At 44.5% G+C, this 20,526-nt stretch overlaps 1 protein-coding gene across 2 annotated transcripts in view; it reads left to right on the forward strand.

Annotated features, from left to right (window-relative positions):
- tmem178bb (transmembrane protein 178Bb) overlaps nucleotides 1-20,526 on the forward strand; it is a 391,627-nt gene that overhangs the window by 68,077 nt on the left and 303,024 nt on the right. For both annotated transcript variants that reach the window (XM_073058933.1, XM_073058932.1), the window contains exon 2: nucleotides 17,677-17,790. In XM_073058933.1, coding sequence (XP_072915034.1) covers nucleotides 17,677-17,790 — 114 coding nt within the window. The remainder of the gene's footprint in view (nucleotides 1-17,676; nucleotides 17,791-20,526) is intronic.

A 20,526-nucleotide genomic window follows, 5' to 3' on the forward strand; every position in this document is an offset into this window, starting at 1 on the left:
CGGTTCCTTTACCCCACAGATGCTCCTCTGCCCACTGAGTTACACCAGCCGACTGTCCTTGCAGCAGTATTTCAGTGCCCCCATTCCTGGAACGGCAGTGTGGGGGCTGGCACTGAAGTAGTTTCATTGATGGAGTGATAGTTCAGAAGATCAGAATTGGAACCCGACTTTCACAGATTTCGGATTTAAATCTGATTTGCACCTTGTCAGAATCAAGTTCATTACCACTGACATACGTCATGAAATTTGTTGTAGCAACAGTTTGCGCAAGACATAGAAATTACTACAAGTTGCAATAAAACATAAAGTAAATAAATAGTGCAAAGTTAACGGGAATAATGTTCATTGGTTCATGGACTGTCCTGAAATGTGATGGTGGAGGGGAAGAAGTTGTTTGTAAAACTTTGAGTGTGGATCTTCAGGCTCTTATACCTCCTTAGTGCTAGTAATGAGAACAGGGCATGTCCCAGGTGGTGAGAGTCCTTGATGGATGTTGACTTCGTGAGTCACTGACTTTGAAGATGTCCTTGTTGGTGACAATGACTTTAACACTGCAAGAAGCAAGCTGTTCCAACATAGGTAAGTGTGACCATGAAGGAGTCAGAATTACAATAATTTCCATCCATTTCATTACCGATCCTGAGGGAAAGAATCTCACTGGCTGATGTGACTCAGTACAGTGATGATAAGATTGATTTGTGTGGCTCATGGAAGGATAGGATTCTTGGACACAGGAGATATTTGCTTGGTGCAGTTGAGTTATGGAACACTACAGCACAGAAACAGACCCTTCAGTCCATCTAGTCTATGCTGAACCATTAATCTGCCAAATTCCATTGACCTGCACCTGGACCATAGCCCTCCATACCCCTCCCATCCATATACCTATCCAAATTTCTCTTAAATGTTGAAATTAAACCCACATCCATCACTTCTTCTAGTGAGAGTTCCCCACTCTTACCACATCTGAGTGAAGAGGTTCCTCCTCACGTTCCCCTTAAACATTTCACTTTTCACCCTTAACCCCTGACCTCCAGTTGTAGTCTCACCCAACCTCAGTGGAAAAAGCCCACTTGCATTTACCCTTTCTACACCCCTCATAATCTTGTATATCTCTGTCAAATCTCCCCTCAGTCTTCTACATTCTAGGGAATAAAATCCTGACCTATACAACCTTTCCATATATCTCAGGTCCTCGAGTTCTGACAACTTCCTTGTAAATTTTCTCTGTACTCTTTTAATCTTATTTACATCTTTCCTGTAGGCAGGAGACCAAAAATGCACCCAGTACTCTAAATTAGGCCTCACCAACGTCTTATACAACTTCAACATAACGTCCCAACTCCTGTACTTAGTACTTTGATTTTTGAAGGCCAATGGGCTAAAAGCTTTTGCTATGATGCTATCTACCTGTGACACTGCTTTCAAGGAATTAAGGAACTGTGTTCCCAAATCCCTCTGTTCTACCACACTCCTACTGCTCACCGTGTAAAACCTATTCTGGTTGGTACTTCCAATGTGCAACACCTCACAGTTCAGTCAGACGCACCATCAGCTTCTCAATGAGAAGGGGGTGTATGGAGAGTGAATTCCAGCTTTGGTGATGCCACTCGCATCGCAGGAATTAAAGTTCTGGAGCTGGGGAAAGGTGGAACAGGCTCTTGAGATAAGGAGCTGCTGTGTCAGTGAGACCAACGAGAGCTGGAGGGTCCACTCCAACTCTGTCCTTGGCCAGTTCTGCTCCACAATGGAGAGTGGGGACCTGGAAACAATGAGGGAGTGAGCAGAGGTGAGAGGGAACAGATTATCAGCAGGGGTATTAGTGTGAGCAGGGAGAAAGGGAGGCAATAGTGGTGCGCTCGTGTCATTCCTCCAAACTTCTCTGTTTCTGTGTGTCCTTGCAGTAAGTGCAGGGTTAATTCAATGACGCTGTGGTGCCCGTTAGGGAAGCATAGTGAGGTAGTATCACTGTCTCAATGCTCTAGTAGTTCTGAGGTCAGGTGTGATCTAGGGGAGAGAACTGTCAGGGCTAATAACTAGTAAATAGGTTCAATTGTGCTAATGTGGTAACCAGGAACCACAGGTGAAGGTAGAGACATGGAATGTAGTAGTGATGACACCCAAGTTTCAGGAACATTAAGAATTGTTTTATAGCATATACTTATTGTTGTAATAGTAAATTGGATTTACTGCTAGACCTGTGTATAATCATTTTATTTTGTAATCAGGACCAAGCCTGCTACTTAATTAAGTCTTCAAAATGTAGTTTTATGGGTAATCACATCAAATGAGAATGTAGAGGCTTGTCCAAATTGATGCTCAGATAGATCAGTTTCGCTGTTATTTCAAACACCAACTCCGTGTTATCTTTCAGTTTGCTCATACTGAGTGCAGTGTTTGTGGAGTTTTCATGTTCTCCCTGTGATTATGCAGCTTTCCTCTGGGTGCTCTCGTTCCCTCTCACGTCCCAAAGGAGCTCAGGTTTTTGGTTACTTTAAAATACTCCTATCATAGGGGCAGGCTTGGTGTGGGTTCATGGACATGTGTAAGGGGGAAATGAGCTTCAGGGAGTGGATGGGATTGCTTAAAAACTGGCATACACTCAATGGGCTGAATGGCCTCCTGCATCACCTAAATGTATGCTGTGTTGGTGGAATCAGGTGGAAGCTATAGGTGGCGTGATATTGACTAGAGATGATGGACTTCTTCCAGTGTCCTGGCCAGCGTTTCTCAGCCACCATTCCACCAGCTCATCGTAATCTGAGGAGTGAGAAATTCATTCACAAGACTGGAGAAGGAAGTACCAACCAGCTGCAGGTTACCCCAGCCCAAGTAAAGGTTATTGGGTGCTAAGCACACCTCAGGAAAATTGATGACTCTTTAGCAATGATCTGCATTGTGGTAGCACCTTTTTAAGAACATAAGAACGATGAGAGAGTGGGCCATTCGGCTCTCATTATACTATTCTCACTCAATCACAGATGATCTTTTATTGTGCACCTCTGTCCCTTTACATCCCTAAAATCCAAACATCTACAGATTGCTGTTAAACTGTGCTGAGTGTTTCTGTGTCTCCCACTTCTTCAGACCACACCATTCAACAAAGAACATAGAACATGACAGCACAGGTGCAAACACTTCAGCCCAAGATGTCCTTGACTACTATGATGCCATATTGAAACGATCCCTTCTGCCTACATGTGATGCACATCCTTCCATTCCCTGCAAACTCGTGCTTTTCACAAAGCCTCGTGATTGCTAGTATCCTATCTGTTTCCACCACTACACCTTGACAGCCCATTCCAGGCATCTACCAATTTCTGTATTCTTGCCCCGCTCAAACCCTTTAAACTTTCCCCCACTCCTCTTAAAGCTGTGTTCCTTGTCTCCCCTCATCTGTCTATCAGTATTTGTAAAAAGTACGAGGGGTGATTGATAAATTTGTGGCCTAAGGTAGAAGAAGTCAATTTTAGAAACCCTAGCACATTTATTTTTCAACATAGTCCCTTCCTGCATGTACACACTTTGTCCAGCGGTCGTGGGGCATACAGGTCCCTTCTTTGTAGAAGTCAGCGTCTTGGATCTCCAGAAGTGGTCGACAGCAGGGGTGATTGATAAGTTTGTGGCCTAAGGTAGAAGGAGATGAGTTATACAGCTCTCATTACATGCACATGCAGTTCAACTCTTTGAGTGTTATGCAGAAAGTTAATAACTCATCTCTTCTTCCTTAGGCCATGAACTTATCAATCATGCCTAGTATTTATCCCTCTTTGTTGACCCTTCTGCTAAGAGAAATACAATACTGTGCAAAAGTCTTGGGTATATATATATACATATATGTGTGTGTATATATATATAAAATATCTTGGGTGCCTAAGCATTTTGCACGGTAATATATTAATTTTATGTATTGCACTGTACTGTTGATGCAAAAAAGAAAACAAATTTTAAGACAAATGTGAGTGATGATAAACCTGTTTCTGATTCGTGTCTCTAAATGGGAACTGAGAGTGGGAAAGGGGTGGGGAGAGGGGAATCATGGTTGGAAAAAGGGGAAGGGAGAGGGGACGGATCGGGAAGCACCGGAGAGACATTTGGTAATGATGAATGAACCAACTGTTGGGAATCTAGTTGCCTTGCCTGGTGTCTCAGGGCTGGGTGTGTCTGCACCCGTGCTACCCTGCACCCCGGCACTCCTTCTCTGCCACTTGTCCCACACCCCTCCCACAGTGCACCACCCTCGCCATTCCCAACATCCTTTACTCCAGCCAGATTTACAAACTTGATCTCTGCTCCACATTGACAAATTCAGTATTGTGGAAAAGTTTTAGGCATATGTGCCTAAGACTTCTGCACAGTGTTGTAGATTTTTCCTATTGACACTATTTAAGCTCCTTATTTTTACACACCACATTGAGACGCCCTTCAATCTCCCCTGTTCCAATGAAAACAACCCCTGCCAATCCAATCTTCCCTCACAGCTACAATTTTCCAATCCTGGCATCATCCTCCTAAATCTCATCTGTACCCGCTCCAGTGTAATCACACTTTTCCTGTAATGTAGTGATCAGCACTGAGGTCTAACTCAACTGTGGCTACAGTTCTGTCACAATCTCACTGGCCTTACACTTTGTTATACTCAAAACAAAAACTGCTTGGAGCATTCTACAGGTCAGAAAGCGGGGTGGATAGAAAGAAGAAAGGGGTTGTGAGTGATATGATGAAGACCAAGAGAAACTGAATGACACAGGTGGTGGTGGGATCTACTGAGGTCGGGTGGTAAACACTGGTGGATCATTCCTTGAAGGCTGTTTCAGAATCGGGTTTAATATCACTGGTATATACCGTGAAATCTGTTGTCTTTGCAGCAGCAGTACAATGCAATACATAATAATAGAAAAAATGTGAATTCCGTTAAGCATACAGTATATATAGAAAATCATTAAATTAAATAAGTAATGCAAAAATAGAAATAAAGAAGTAGTGATGTACTATTCATGGGTTCAATATCCATTCAGAAATTGAATGACAGAGGGGAAGAAGCTGTTCCTGAATCATTGAGTGTGTGACTTCAGGCTTCTGGACTTCCTCCCTGATGATAGCAATGAGAACAAGTATAGACCTGGCTGATGGGGTCCTTATTGAATTACGCTGCCTTTTTGAGACATCACTCCTTGAAGGTGCCCTGGATATTTCAGAGGCTAGTGCCTATGAAGGTTTACAACTCTCTGCAGTTTGTAGCTGCGTCGATATGTTGGGCCCAGGTTAGATCATCAACGATAGTGACACCTGGGAACTTGAAATTGCTCCCTCTCTCCACTTCTGAGCCCTTTATGCTTATACCCTTTGCCTCAGCTACAATGAAAAGCATACCCTGTGCCTTTTAAACCACTGCCTGACCTCCTTTCAGAATTTATGGATCAAGGTCCCCTTGTTCATCCACATCACTCAACAGCTTGTTAAGAATTCTCTCACCTTCCAAGGCATGACCTCATATCGTTCTGGATTAATTTCTATTTGCAAGTTTTTCTGCCCAGCTGACCAGGCCATCTGTATCTCAGCAGTCTAAAACTCTCTAGTTCAAACTTACAACCTTTTCCTCTTGTCAGCTGTGAGCTTCTCTACAATTGTGCCTCACATTTAGGATCAGTTTATGCAAGAACTTGTGGAACTGGAGTGGATCCCAAGGGGTTTTAATTTGCAACCAGCCTACCATGTAAGACCTCGTGAAAAGCCTCATTAAATCCACGTAGACTGAGCAAGCACTGTACCTCTATTGGCCCTCTTTATTACTTCCTCAAAGAATTCAGCCAGATTAGCGAGAGTCAACCTCTCCTTACCAAATCCTTACTCACTGTCTACTGTCACTCAATTCTATACCTTAGAATAGATTCCAATAATTTGCCCAGCACTGAACTTTAAAAAAAAAAGTCTGTAACTAATTTCCTTAGACACTTCTAAAACAATTATAGAACTGGTAGCAGCCTCCCAAACTCTAGTATCTCTCTCGTTGAAAACTTGTAGACAGAGCGTTTGCAATTTCCTTCCTTCCTGCTTTTAAAAAATGGGATACTTTGCTTCCTGATTTGGCAACTTATCTTTTCCAAAACATTAGATACCGAAGCTCTTGCTGTGTGTATCCTATACAGTATTTTTCATTCATTCATATCAACTACGAAATATTCTTCTTCAATTTGGTGAAAATGGTCACTAAATATTCTATGTCTTCCTGTGTCCTTTGACTCCTTACATTACAAATACATTTCTAATATAAAAAAGAAACTCTTAATACATAGTATATATATTATATATAATATAGACAGATTAATATATATATTGTAATTTATAGTATATTTTATGTATTGTACTGTACTGCTGGCACAAAACATCAAATTTCATGACAGATGTCAGTGATTATTATTCTGGTTCTGACTAATCTGGAATAAATCACTTTTCTCATTATGTATGTATAAAATATAAGACCATAAGACATAGAGCAGAATTAGTCCATTCAGCCCATTTAGTGTGCTCTGTTATTCCATCATGGCTGATTTATTATCCCACTCAACCCCATTTTTCTGACTTCTCCCCGTAATATAAGACACCCTTACTATTCAAGAACCCATCAACCTCTGCTTTAAATATTTCCAATAATTTGGCCTGCACTGCCATTCTTGACAATGAATTTCACACATTCACCTAGCTAACGAAACTCCTCTTCATTTCCATTCCAAAGGGAAATCCTTGTATTCTAAGGCTGTGCCCTCTGGTTCTAGCCTCCTCCACTTTAGGAAATATCTTCTCCATTTCCACTTTAGCTAGGCCTTTCAATATTTGATGGGTTTCAATGATATCCCACCCTCTTTCTTCTAAACTTCTGTAAGTTCAAGCCCAGAGCCATCAAACACGGCTCACGCATTAACCCTTTAATTCCCAAGATCATTGTCGTGAAACCCCTCAGGGCACCTCCTCAGGCCAGCACATCCTTTTTTTTAAAGATAGGGGATCAAAAACTGCTCAAAATACTCCAAGTGTGGTCTAAAGAATGTCTCATTAAGCCCCAGCATTACATTCTTGCTTTTAAATTCTAGTCCTCTCGAAATGAATGCTAACATTGTATATGCGTTCCTTATCCCTGACTCAGCTTGCAAGCTAACCTTTAAGGAGTTCTGCACAAGGACTCCCAAGTCCCTTTGTTCCTCTGATTTCTGCATTTTCTCCTGTTTAGAATATAGCCTATGACTTTATTTCTTCTACTAAAGTGCATGACCATACACTTTCCTCTATCTATTACTTCTTTGTCTGTTTTCCCGATCTGTCCAAGCCCCTCTGCAGACTCCCTGCTTTCTCAACACTACCTGCTCCTCCACACATCTTTGTATCATTTGCAGGCTTGGCCACAAAGCCATCATTTCCATCATCCAATCATTGATATACAACATGAGAAGAAGTGGTGCCAACACCAGCCCCTGCAGAACATCACTAGCCACAGGCAGCCAACAAGAAAAGGCCCACTTTATTCCCACACTGATTGGCCTCCTGCCAATCAGCCAATCTTCCATCAATGCTAACATCTTTCCTGTAATAAAATGAGCTCTTATCTTGCAAGCATCCCGTGTGTGGCACCCTGTCAAAAGTCTTCTGAAAATTCAAGTAAACAACTTCCACTGACTATCCTTTGTCAATCCTGCTTGTTATTTCCTCAAAGAATTCCAAAAGATTTGTCAGGCCCAAATTTCCCTTTAAGGTAACCATGCTGGCTTTGGCCTATTTTATCATGTTCCCTTCAAGTACCCTGAGACTTCATCCTTAACAATGGACCTCAACATCTTTCCAACTACTGAAGTAAAGATAACTAGCCTATAATTTTCTGGTTTTTGCCTCCCTCCCTTCTTAAAGAGTGGAGAGACATTTGCAATTTTCCAGTCCTCCGGAACCATGCCAGAATCTAGTGATTCTTGAAAGATCACTACTAATGCCTCCACAATCTTTTCAACTAATTCTTTCAGAACCCTGGGGTGTCCATCTGGTCCAGGTGACTTACCTAACTTCAGACCTCTCTGCTTCCCAAGAACCACCTCCTTAGTAATAGCAACTACACTCGCGTCTGTCCCCTCTCACTCTCAAAATTCTGACATACTGCTAGTGTCTTCCACAGTGAATTTTACCAGATTTTATTGGATTTGCTTGGATTTTTACTTGTCAACAGTTTTTCATGCTGTCCCTTTGCTTTCCTGCTGTCCCTTCCAGTTTCAGCTCAACACTTTCTATTCTCCCCAGGCTTTCTGCTATATTGACCTTGCGATATCTGACATATGCTTCCATTTTCTGCTTTATTCTGCCTTTTCAGCATCTTGGCATACTGAAGGCTCTTGGGGATTTCATATTCCCAAACTTTCTGTGAGGCTTTTTCCTGGATCATGCCACTTCCCTAAATACTTCCTGCTGCTTCAGTACTGATTTACCTTCTAGTAACTGGTTCCCATCTAATATTATGTATTGGATTGTACTGCAGCCACAAGGACAGCAACTTTTGCGGCATGTACCGGTGATATTAAACCTGATTCTGAAACAGCCTTCAAGGAATGACCCAGCAGTGGTCACCATTCTACCTCAGTAGCCCCCGCCACCACCTATGTAAATCAGTTTCCTTTGGTCCTCATTGTATCACTCATAACCCCCTTCTTCTCTGTATCCATCTCTGTCCACCGTGGTATCCAGGACATCTTCGAGGAGCAAAGTCTCAAAAAGGTGTGTAAATCATTAAGGACCCCCATCACCCAGGTCATACCTTGTTCTCATTGCTACCATCAGGAAGGAGGTACAGAAGCTCGAAGGCACACACTCAATGATTCAGGAAAAGCTTCTTCCCCTCTGCCATCCGATTTCTGAATAGACATTTTCCAGACCTGTAGATTTGATCTTAACACAATTTAGATATTCTGTTCCAATCTTATCTCTGTCCTTTTCCATTACAATGCTAATTCTGACTTAATTGTGATCACTACTGATACTCCATCCACTTATCCAGCTTCAATCCAAAAAAAATTAAATCTGGAACCTGCTTGCTGTATATTGACCAAATAGGATTCTCACGCAGATAATTTAACAATTATCTGTCATCTGTGCCATCAAACTGACTGTATCTTGAATAACAAAAAGGTAACCGAAATTTCCCATTATTCTTCTCTGGTAATTATGCATTTGTCAAAAATGTGCTTACAAGTTTATTAAATGTTACACCTCAGTTCTCATTCATCTCTTTTGGTTTACCCATCCTTCAGGCATTAGCTGCCACGAACTAAAAATAACAACTCCACACCCACCCTCTCTCAGCAGGTGCCACCATCACTTGCATTGTCAGTCTCTCTTGGCATCCAGCCTTGCATAGCATCTCCAACCTCTGTGTTCTGCACTCTTCATCCCAGCCCTTTCTGTGCACTCTGAAATAGGCTTATTTCCTCACTTTCCTTCATCTTGACGGAACTGAAACCCTTGACCTATTTCTCTCTCTACAGATGCTGCCTGACCAGCTGAACAATCTGTTTTTATCATTATGAAGGGTTGCCGGCTGAAAGTGTTTATAGAGTTAGACATCATGGAGAGATATGAGGACAAGGGGGAGGATTTTAAAACAGGGGCAGTGTATCATTGTAGGTCATTGATGGGTGACCTAGCACTAACAGCAGTGTTTGTGCTCTAGCTTAAATTCATGGATGCTAGTGGATGGGGGAGCAGGGTCAGTCAGTGAATCATTTGGAATAGTTGAGTTGAGATTCAATATGTTGCACAAAGTGCTAGGAGAACTCAGCAGGTTGGGCAGCATCTATGGAGTGGAATATACAGTTGATGTTGTGGGGTGATGTCCTTCATCAGGACTGGGCGGAAGGGGAAGAAGACAGAATGTGGAAGTAGGGAGAGGAAGAAGAGTACCATGTGAGACGTAGGTGTGAGAATAGGCGGAAAAGGTAAAGGGCAGAGGAAGAAAGAATCTAATATGAAGACAGTGCACCATGGGAGAAAGGGAAGGAAGAAATTTTCCTAAATCTGCTATTTTCTCCTCCCTTCCCCTTCTCTGCTTTTTCATTCCCCATTCTGGCTCCCCTCTTACCCCTTTGGTTCACCTCACTTGCCCATCACGTTGCCCTGTTGTCCCTCCTCCTCCCTTTTCCTTCCACGGATTTGAGTGGGAATTGTGCAGTGCTTATATGCTGTACAATGTGTCCCTTAAATCTGTCACTGTGGATTGCTCTTGGATGTCATTCCCAGCTTAGGTAGAGGGTGCTGAGCGGCAGGCAAAGTGTGGAAGAAGAACTGAGTTCTTACAGTAGACTGGGTGCTGTAAGCAATGTTCAGAAGTTCAAAGTAAATCTATTATCAACGTGTACATATGTCACCACATACAGCCCTGAGATTCATTTTCTTGTGGACGTTTGCAATTCATACAAAAAAATACGATAGAATCGATGGAAGATTGCACTCAGACAAACAACCAGTGTGCAAAACACAACAAACAGTGCAAGTACAAAAAGAAAGAAAGAAAATAATAATAAATAAATAAGCAATAACTATTGAGAACATGAGAAGAAGAGTCTTTGAAAGTGAGTCCATAGTTTGTGGGAACATTTCAGCAATGGGGTAAGTGAAGTTATCTCCTTTGATTTAAGAGCCTGATGGTTGAGGGGTAATAACTTCTCCTGAACCTGGTGGTGTGAGTCCTGAGGCTCCAGTACCTTCTTCCTAATGCAGCAGTGAGAGGAGAGCATGTCCTGGATGTTGAGGGTCCTTGATGATAGATGCTGCTTTCCTGCAGTAGCAGGATGTGCTCAAGGGTGGAGAGGGCTTTATCCATGATGGACTGGGCCATATCTACTACTTTTTGTAGGTTTTTCCATTCAAGGATATCTGTGCTTCTGGAGAAGGTTGTGATGCAACCAATCAATATACTCTCCACCATACATCTTTAGAAGTTTGTAAAAGTTTCAGGTGTTATGCAGAATCTTCATAAACATCTGAGAAAAAGGTACTGCCTTGTTTCTTCATAACATCAGTTGCGTGTTGGATCCAGGACAGATCCTCTGAAATGATAAAACTGAGGAATATGAAGCTGCTGACCCTCTCCACTTCTGAAGCCTCAGTGAGAACTGGCTCATGGGCCTCCGGTTTCTTCCTCCTGAAATCGATAATCAGCTCCTTGGTCTTGCTGACATTGAGTGAGAGTTTTTTTTTCTGACACCTCCATCCCCTTTCTTGATCTCTCTGTCTCCATCTCTGGAGACAAACTGTCTAACAACATCTTTTTATAAACCTACAGATCCCCATGGCTAACTTGACTATACCTCCTCCCACCCCGTCTCCTGTAAGAATGCCATTCCCTTTTCACAGTTCCTTCGCCTCCGCTGCACCTGCTGCCAGGATGAGACTTCCCTTTCCCGGACATCAGAGTTGCCCTCCTCCTTCAAAGGCGGCGTTTTCCTTTTACCACCATTGATGCTGCCCTAATCCGCATCTCCTCCATTTCCCAGACGTCTAAGCTCACCCCATCTTCCTGCTGCCTTAGCAAGGATAGAGTTCCTCCTGTCCTAACCTACCACCCCATGAGACTGCATCCATCACATCAGTCTCTGTGACTTCTGCCATCTCCAAAGTGATCCTACCACGAACCACATCTTTACATCACCTCTCCCGCCTTTCCACAAGGATCACTCCCTCTGTGATTCCTTTGTCCATTTGTCCCTCCCCACTAATCCCCCTCCCGGCACTTAACCCTGCAAGCAGCCAAAATGCTACACCTGCCCATTCACCTCCTTCCTCACCTCCATTCAGGGCCCCGAACAGTCCTTCCAGGTGAGGTAACACTTCATTTGTGAATCTACTGGGGTTGTTTATTGTGTCCGGTGTTCCCAATGTGGCGTCCTCTACACTGGTGAGACTCGTTGCAATTTGTGGGACTGCTTTGTCGAGCATCTCCGCTCCATCTGCCAAAAGTGAAACTTCCCAGTGGCTAATCATGTTAGTTCCCATTCTGACATGTCCATCCATGATCTCCTGTGGTGCCACGATGAGGGCACTCTCAGGGTGGAGGAGCAACACCTCAAATACCGCCTGGATAACCTCCAACCTGATGGCATGAACATCAATTTCAACTTACGGTTTTAAAAAAAAATCCTCCTGCCTTTCTCTTCTTCTATTCCCCACTCTTGACTCTTACCTCTTCTATCCTGACTATCACCTCCCCCTGGTGCCCCTCCTCCTTCCCTTTCTCCCATGGTCCACTCTCCTCTCCTGTCACATTCCTTCCTCTCCAGTCCTTTACCTTTCCCACCCACCTTTCCCCTCACCTTTTTATTCTGGCTTCCCCCCCCCCCCCGCCCACCTTCTTTCCTTTCCAGTCCGGAAGAAGGGTCCTGGCCCAAAGCGTTGACTGTTTATTAACTTTCATAAATGCTGTCTGACCTCCTCAGTTCCTCCAGCATTTTGTGTCTTTTGCATTGAGTGGGAGGTTCTTGTTGTGGCACCACTCAGCCAGATTTTCAATCTCCCTCCTAAATGCTGATTTGTCACCACCTTTGATTCAGCCACTGACAGTGGTGTCGTCAGCAAGCCTATATGGCATTGGAGCCGTGCTTAGCCTCGCAGTCATAAGTCCAAAGCGAGTAGAGTAGGGGACTAAGCACACAGCCCCATGGTGCACCTGTACCAATGGAGATTGTGGAGGAAATGTTGTTGCCAATCTGAACTGACTTTGGTTTGCATGTGAGGAAATCGAGGATCCAGTTGCACAAGGAGGTACTGAGGACCCTGGTCTTGAAGCCTATCGATTACTTTTGAGGGGATGACAGAGTGGAATGCAGATAGTCAGTGAAGAGCACATTGGTGATGAGTCAAGTGAGACGTGTGAGGAAGAATGCAGGAGACTGTCTGTTAATCCAAAAGCTAAAATGATAAATAATTGAAGCTTCCTTAAATAATTAAGCATTCAGTTGGTGTTGGCTTGAGGCAGTGAATTCCATTGTTTTTCTAACAACTGCCCTCAAATTCATTACTATATTTAGCTAGATTGGTGAGAGTGGTGTTATATAATATGGTGATTGGTGTGTTCATGTTAGCACTGACTGGTGTCTGTGGTGGACCTGAGCTTCCAGCATTCAGCGTCACCAGTCAGGCAGTTTCTGCTGGAGCAGTTCTTGTCCAAACTTCCAGGCTTGCACATCCTATTATTCCTAAGAAAATAATGGCCGGCCCCTCTTCTGTGCCTGAGGGATTTCTAGCTCAACCGAGCAAGACAACTAGGAGTCAACGCATAAGTGTGGGGACGGTTGTCACATAAAAATCAGTCTGGCTTAACGATGACATTTGATGTTGAAGCTGAGCAGGGTGAAAGGTGGCCTAGAGCATAGAAAATCACAACACTGCACAGGTTCTTTGGCCTATTATGTTGTGCCAACCTTTTAACCTACTCCAAAATCAATCTAATCCTTCCCTCCCACATAGTCCTCCATTTTCCTTTCATCCATGTCCCTAATGTATCATCCTCTACCATACGCTCAGCAGGGCATTTCATGCACTTTCCAGTATCTGTATTAAAAAAAAACTGCCTCTGACGTTCCCATAAACTTTCCTCAAATACCTTAAATGACCTCTGGCATTGGCCATTGCTGCCCCAGGAAAAAGACGCTGGCTATCCACTCTGTCTGTGCCTTTTATCATCTTGTACAGCTCTCTCGTCTTGTCTCATCCTTCTTCACTCCGAAGTGAGAAGCCCTAGCTCACTCAGCCTCTCCTCATAAGATGTTTAATCCAGTCAGCATCCTGGTAAACCACCTCTGCACGCTCAGAATGAAGCCTGGTTTAATTTGGATGCCCTCTGTGCTCTTGTCCCTGACAGACATCGTGCGTCGGAAGTCCTGTTCTCAATCACTATCCTTGGCCTTCACCGCTTTTATTCCCTGCTGGTGTGGGCTAGCTTTGCCAATGCACACAATTGACGCTCACCCTTTAGTGTTTTCCACAGTTGTGCTAAATTCCCAGTGAAGCAGAGTTCAGAATGGAGGTCAGATGTTGAGAGTGACGAGGCTGTTCCGAAGCTAAAGTCCAGTGATGAGCCTTGGGTCTAAGCCAGTGCACACAAATGCTGGAGGAACTCAACGGATCTATGGAGAGGAATAATGAGCTGATGTTGAGGGTTAGGGACATTTCGGGATGTTTGTCTCTTTATTCCCCTCCACAGATGCTACCTGACCTGCAGCATTTTCTCCAAAATGCTGTGTGTGTTACTCTGGATTTACAGCATCTGCAGAATCTTTAGTGTTTATGGCTTGTATCTAGGTGTGTTTTCTAATAAGAAAGTTGGTTTCAAACACTGTCAGATTCAGATAGATAGAAAGTGAATGAGAGGTAAGAAGCATGTGTGTGTGAGTGAGTGTGTGTGTGTGTGTGTGTGAGATGGGGGGGTAAAGGGGGGAAAGAAAGATAGATTGACAAAGAGATAAAGTGGCAAAGAGAAACAGCAAAAAAGAGAAGAGTGCACAGGGTGCTAGTGAGACTGGACTTGGAATAATGTGTTTGGTTTTGTTCACCCTGCTACAGGAAAGGTGTTAAACTGGAAAGAGTGCAGAGAAAAATGACAAGGATGTTGCCAGGACCTAAGGGACTGAATTATAGGGAGAATTTTGCTAAGCTCGGGCTTTATTCCTTGGAGGGTAGGAGACTGAGAGGTGATCTTTCAGAGGTGTATAAAATCTGGGGGGCATGCATTGAAGACTTTTAATTAAGGTTGGCGAATTGAGAACTAGAGAGCACAGGTTTAGGGTGAGAGGGCAGAGATTTTAAGCATCGACAGTGACGCCTCTCTTCCGAATACTGAATGCCTTTTATGCTCAGTTTGATGCATGGAAAGAGGTGCTGGCGAGGAAGCCACACTCCCCCCCCCTCCCCCGAGGAGCAGGCATTAGGGCTGACGTGCAGAAGACCCTCACCAAGATCAACCCATATAAAGTTAAGGGTCCTGATAAAATGCCTGGTCGGGTGCTAAGGGAGTGTACAGCCCAGTTAACGGAGGTTCTAACAGACATCATCAACATCTCCCTGGAACAGTCCACTGTCCCCACCGGCCACCATCATCTCAGTGCCCAAGAGGGTAGCCTGCCTCAATGACTACCATCCTGTGGCACTAGCCACAACGATAATGAAGAACTTAGAGTGGCTGGTTACTGATCACAATAAATCCAATCTTCCTTTTGCATTGCAACACACACAGAATGCAGAACCCTGCCGAAGGGTCTCGGCCCAAAACTTCGACTGTACTTTTTTCCATAGATGCTGCCTAGTTCCTCCAGCATTTTGTGTGTGTGTTGCTTTGGATTTCCAGCGTCTGCAGATTCTCTCTTGTTCCTGCTGCACTGGACCCTTTCCAGCTCGCTCATCACGTTTATAAGGCCATGGCTACTGCATTACTCCCTGTCCTGTCCCTCCTGGAAATTGGTGCCTCGTACACCGGGCTGCTGTTCATCAACTTCAGCTCGGCATCTAAGATGATCATCGCGCAGAAGCTGGGGGGGCAAACTGTCCTGGTTGGGTCACAACACCTTTCTCTGTAACTGCATCTTGGATTTCTTGAAGGAAAGTCCATTTTGGCAGAAACATCTCTAGCTCCATCACGCTGAGCACTGAAGCCCCCCCCCCCCATCCCCCATCCGCGTGCTCAGCCCGCTGCTGACACATGACTAGATTGCCAGATCCAGTTCAAAGTGAATCATCTACTCTGCTGATGACACAACAGTGGCTGGCCTCAGCAACAATGAGATGGAGCACAGAGAGGAGGTAGGGCGGCTGGTAGAATGGTGCGAACACAACAACTCGGGTCTCAGCGTGGACGAGACTTCAGGAAGGTGCTGGCTGACCACTCCCCACTGTCCTCCACGGACAGAACATAACAAGTGAACTCACTTGGTCCTTCTACACCACCTCCTGTGTCAAGAAAGAGCAGCACTGTCTCCACTTTCTGAGGAGAATGAGGTAGAAAGCTCCCTCCTCCTCTCAATTCTACCAAATATTATAGGAGCACCATCGAGAGTGTCCTGATCAACACATCACTGTCTGGTATGGGAATTACAAGGTGTCTGACTGCAAGTGCCTACAAAGGATTGTGAGGGCTACTGAAAGGGTCATCAAGTCTCTTTTCCACCCATTGGAGATATTTAACTGGAGCATTTAGTACGCAGGGCCTACAGGACAGTCAGTAATCCTTCCTATCCACCCAACAATCTCACGATCCTCTATCATCGTGCGGGAGGTACCATTAGGACAAGAGCTGTTAGGGTGAGCAACAGCTTCTTCCTCCAGGCTGTACGACTACTGAACTCATCACGTATGAAGTGCCAGTAGTGTTATACTGTTCACTTTTTAACTTGTGTCATCATTACACTTTATTATTTGTTAGTTTATTTGTGGCAATATAACTTTGTGTCCTGTGTGTTATATACTAGATTGTGCATCTTAGTCCAGAGGAACGTTGTTTTGTTTGGCAGTATACATGACAATTAATTGAACTTTAACTCGAATTTGGATGGCAAGTTTCATTTACACAGAGAGTGGTGGTTATGTGGAATGCCAGAGGAAGTGGTTGAGGTATATATGTTAACAACCTTACAAAGCCAGCTGGGCAGGTGCATGTACCGGAAAGATCTAGAAAGTTATGGACCAACTGCTGGCAAATGGGACTAGACTGGACAGAATATTTGGCCAGCATGAAATGGTAGGGCTTGACAGCCTCTCTGACTTCGTGAGAGAAAAGAGTGACAATGAGAGTGAGAGGAGAGAAAACAAGAGGCAGCAGGGGGAAACAAGGGGCATGCTGGGAAGGTGGAGGAGAAGGTGGGGGATGGAGAGAGAAGATGGGGAATAAGAATATGATGTAGCAATTGGACCAGACACACAGCCTTTCAGTTCCTCTTTACCAATCAGAAAGGCCACAGCTGACCCAACACTAGCCTAACCCCACTCTCCTTCCCAATTCTCATTATCACGTCATCCAGCTCCGAATATCTTTAATGACAAAACTGCCTGGAATAAAGAATTTCAAAATTCAAAATTCAACGGAAGAAGAGATTCCTTCTCACCTCAATTGTAAATAGCCAACTTCAGGTCCATGAGACTGTGTTGGCCATTCCCAGACCCTGCTAAGAGGGGGAACATCTACCCTATCAATTCTCCTCCAACAAGATCTCCAATCATACTTATTTGTAGAGAGGATAGACCCATTCTCCTCATCACAATGAAACTTCTGTGTGATGTCTCACAGGCAGACCACTCCCTAAGTCTGGAGACCCAGCTGTATGTGTTACCACTGTCTCTATCTCCCCTTTACAATGAATCCTAGCATTCTGTTGGCCTTTGCAACTACCAGCTGTACCTTTGTGTGACACTTCTGGGTCACACACACACACACACACACACACACACACACACAGACACAGACACCCCCCCCCCCCCCCACCAAGATCTCCCTGCGTACCAACGGTTGGGAGAGATGAAAGCTCAGAGGAAGCCGGTCATGTTGTTGTGGGGGGGGGGGGGTGTGGAATTAGCAGAACCCACTGCAGTGAGCTACACAGGAGAAGTACTGTGCTGTGTGTTTGAAAGTGTACCTAATACCCTTTGTTTTCCCTCTGGCAGGTGAAATAGACAGGTGTACGCCAATCAAGTATCACTACTCCTCAGCAATCCTTCCGAAAAACCTTTCATACAACATCACAAAAACCATCCGGCAAGACGAGTGGCACTCCCTGCGTAAGTCTCTAACTCTTGTGCTTATCTTGTTCCCACAGACTGAGATTTGTCTGTATTTGATGGGATTTCTGTGGCTTGTTTGGAGAAGATTCAAAACTGTTTAAAGTTATTTACTGTGCATAAGTGTAAAGGAGAACAGAACAATTCCTACTCCAGATCTGATGTAGCACAAATAAAAGATAAAGAACATATTATTAATAAACATTAAATAAATACATAAGATAAATTCTATACATAGATTGATTGTATGTCCATAGGGTGACTGATGGGAAATAATAAAATAGTGATGGAGTTAGTAGGTGGAGGTGTTACTGCTTGGGGAAAGTAACTGTTTTGGGTTTGGTGATCCTGGCATGGATGCTACGCAGCCTCCTCCCTGATGGGAGTGAGACAAACAGTCCATGAGCAAGGTGTGTGGGATCCTTCATGATGTTACTGGCCCTTTTCTGTATATGTGTCCTCGATGGCAGGTAGGCTGGGGCCGGTGATACGCTGGGCAGGTTTGATTACCTGTTGTGGAGATAGGGCCTTCTTTGCAGGCAGTCTCTCTGGATCGAGGGTGACTCTGGTTCTGTGAGTCCTGAGCTGCAGACCCTTCCACAGATGGGGCAGGTGGTGTCCGGTGAGGGAGGGGTGTGAGGTGGCATTGCTCACACAGAACCTTTGTGTGCTCCTGATAGCTGATCCTCAGTACGATCCAGAATGTTTCTTCTCCGCTTTCAGTAATCATGGGGCACGGATTCCCAGGAGGCAGCAGGAGCATTGTATTTTCTCAAGAGGATTTTGAGCATATCTTTGAGTCTTTTCCTCCCTCTGCCTGGTAATCTCCTCCCCTAAGAGAGGTCAGAATGTGGAACTTTTTCAGAAGTCTGGTGTTGGACATGATCTACCCAGCTGTATGTAACTGTTGGCCTCAATACTGGGGACATAGCCTTGGAAAGGATACCGATGTTGGTTCGCTTACCCTGCCAATACATTCAGAGAACTGAAACAATTTGAGGCACCTTTCTTTCTCTTTGAGGTCCCTGCTTTATGTAGGTCATGACTCCAAGGAATGCAGGAGGACACAGATCACTGCTACTCTGTAGAGTGAGTGTTTTGTATTGGATTTAAGATCTTTCATGTCCTATTCCTCAGATGTCTGAAGTCACTGGAGAATTTCATCACCAATATCTGCCGCAGCCAGGAAGTCAAAGTAATTTCATTATCAAAATAATAAACAATAATAAAACCATACACAAACAAATACTAACAACCAGTGTACAAAAGACAAACTGGACAAATAAAACAAATCTCAGATGGCCCAGGTATATCCCACATCTCAGGTGGCTCCTGAAATGTGGGAGATGGCCCACACGTTTTAGAGTCTTAATTATCATGAGGGGGGAGGGGTGGGGGAGTGTGATGTATAACCGGGACAGTCTGAAGGAGGACCTTGGTCTTGTGGATGTTGAGTGTAAGGCCAGTCTTCATGAGTGCTTCAGTGAATGAGTGAATGGTGTCTTGGAACTCAGCATCTGAGCATGCACAGAGGCAGGTGCCATCTGCATTCTGTAGGGGCGACCTTGGTTGTCGAGGAGTGACCGCAGTCGAGCCATTTTCTATTAGTCCTGCAGTTGTGCTTTATCCCCGTAGGAAGCTTGTTAGAGATGGAGTGCAATGTTGTGGTGAAAAAGATTGAGAAAAGCTTTGGGGCAATGACATACCACTGACCTTTACCGTGATTGGCTCTGTTGTGGGCCCACTGATAAGATGCCTTGTCATCTATAGGCTTTGCAAATAACCTGGACAAAATTTGATCCTGAACTACACAAGGAGCTGTGAGGACTGATGAGGAAAATCTTGTTTTAAGGATTTCTAAAGTCAAAATCAGGCTGCCTTTGGGAGAGTGATGAAAACTGACAATTACAGAAGAGCAGAAATTTAGAAGTAGGGCTGCAGGAGGTTTCAGAGGTGGGAGAGTGAGTCTGAGGATTCAGAGCTGAAGTGTTGTTAGTAAAACAGCCAGCTTGGGTCACCAAACGTCGGACTTGAGCGCCTGAATTATGGAAAAGGTAGAATAAGTTATGACTTTACTCTCTGAGGTGCAGGAGAATGAGGGGAGATCTTAGAGAGATGTATAAAATTATGAGGGGTATGGGGATTTCAATAGGGATGGCATTGTAGTGTAGTGGTTAGCATAGTGCTAGTACGGTGCCAGTGACCTCATTCCTGCTGCTGTCTGTAAGGAATTAGTACGTTCTCCCCATGACTGCGTGGGTTTCCTCCGAGTGCTTAGGTTTCCTCCCACTTCCCAAAGATGTACCAGTTGGTAGGTTAATTAGTGTCATGGTTGTAATTGTGTGGACTGGGGTCATTGGGCCAAAAGGGCCTGTTACCACACGGGCTCATTCGGCCAAAAGGGCCTGTTACCACACGGGCTCATTCGGCCAAAAGGGCCTGTAACCATGTGGGCTCATTGGGCCAGATGGGCCTGTACCACACAGGCTCATTAGGCCAAAAGGGCCTGTAATCATGTGGGCTCATTGGGCCAGATGGGCCTGTACCACACAGGCTCATTAGGCCAAAAGGGCCTGTAACCATGTGGGCTCATTGGGCCAGATGGGCCTGTACCACACGGGCTCATTGGGCCAAAAAGGCCTGTAACCACATGGGCTCACTGGGCTGGAAAGGCCTGTTACCATGCTGTATCTCCAAATTAATTAAAATGGTTGAGGTGAATGCATTCAGTCCTTT

This window comes from Hemitrygon akajei, chromosome 10 (assembly GCF_048418815.1).
Source record: "Hemitrygon akajei chromosome 10, sHemAka1.3, whole genome shotgun sequence".
NCBI lineage: Eukaryota > Metazoa > Chordata > Chondrichthyes > Myliobatiformes > Dasyatidae > Hemitrygon > Hemitrygon akajei.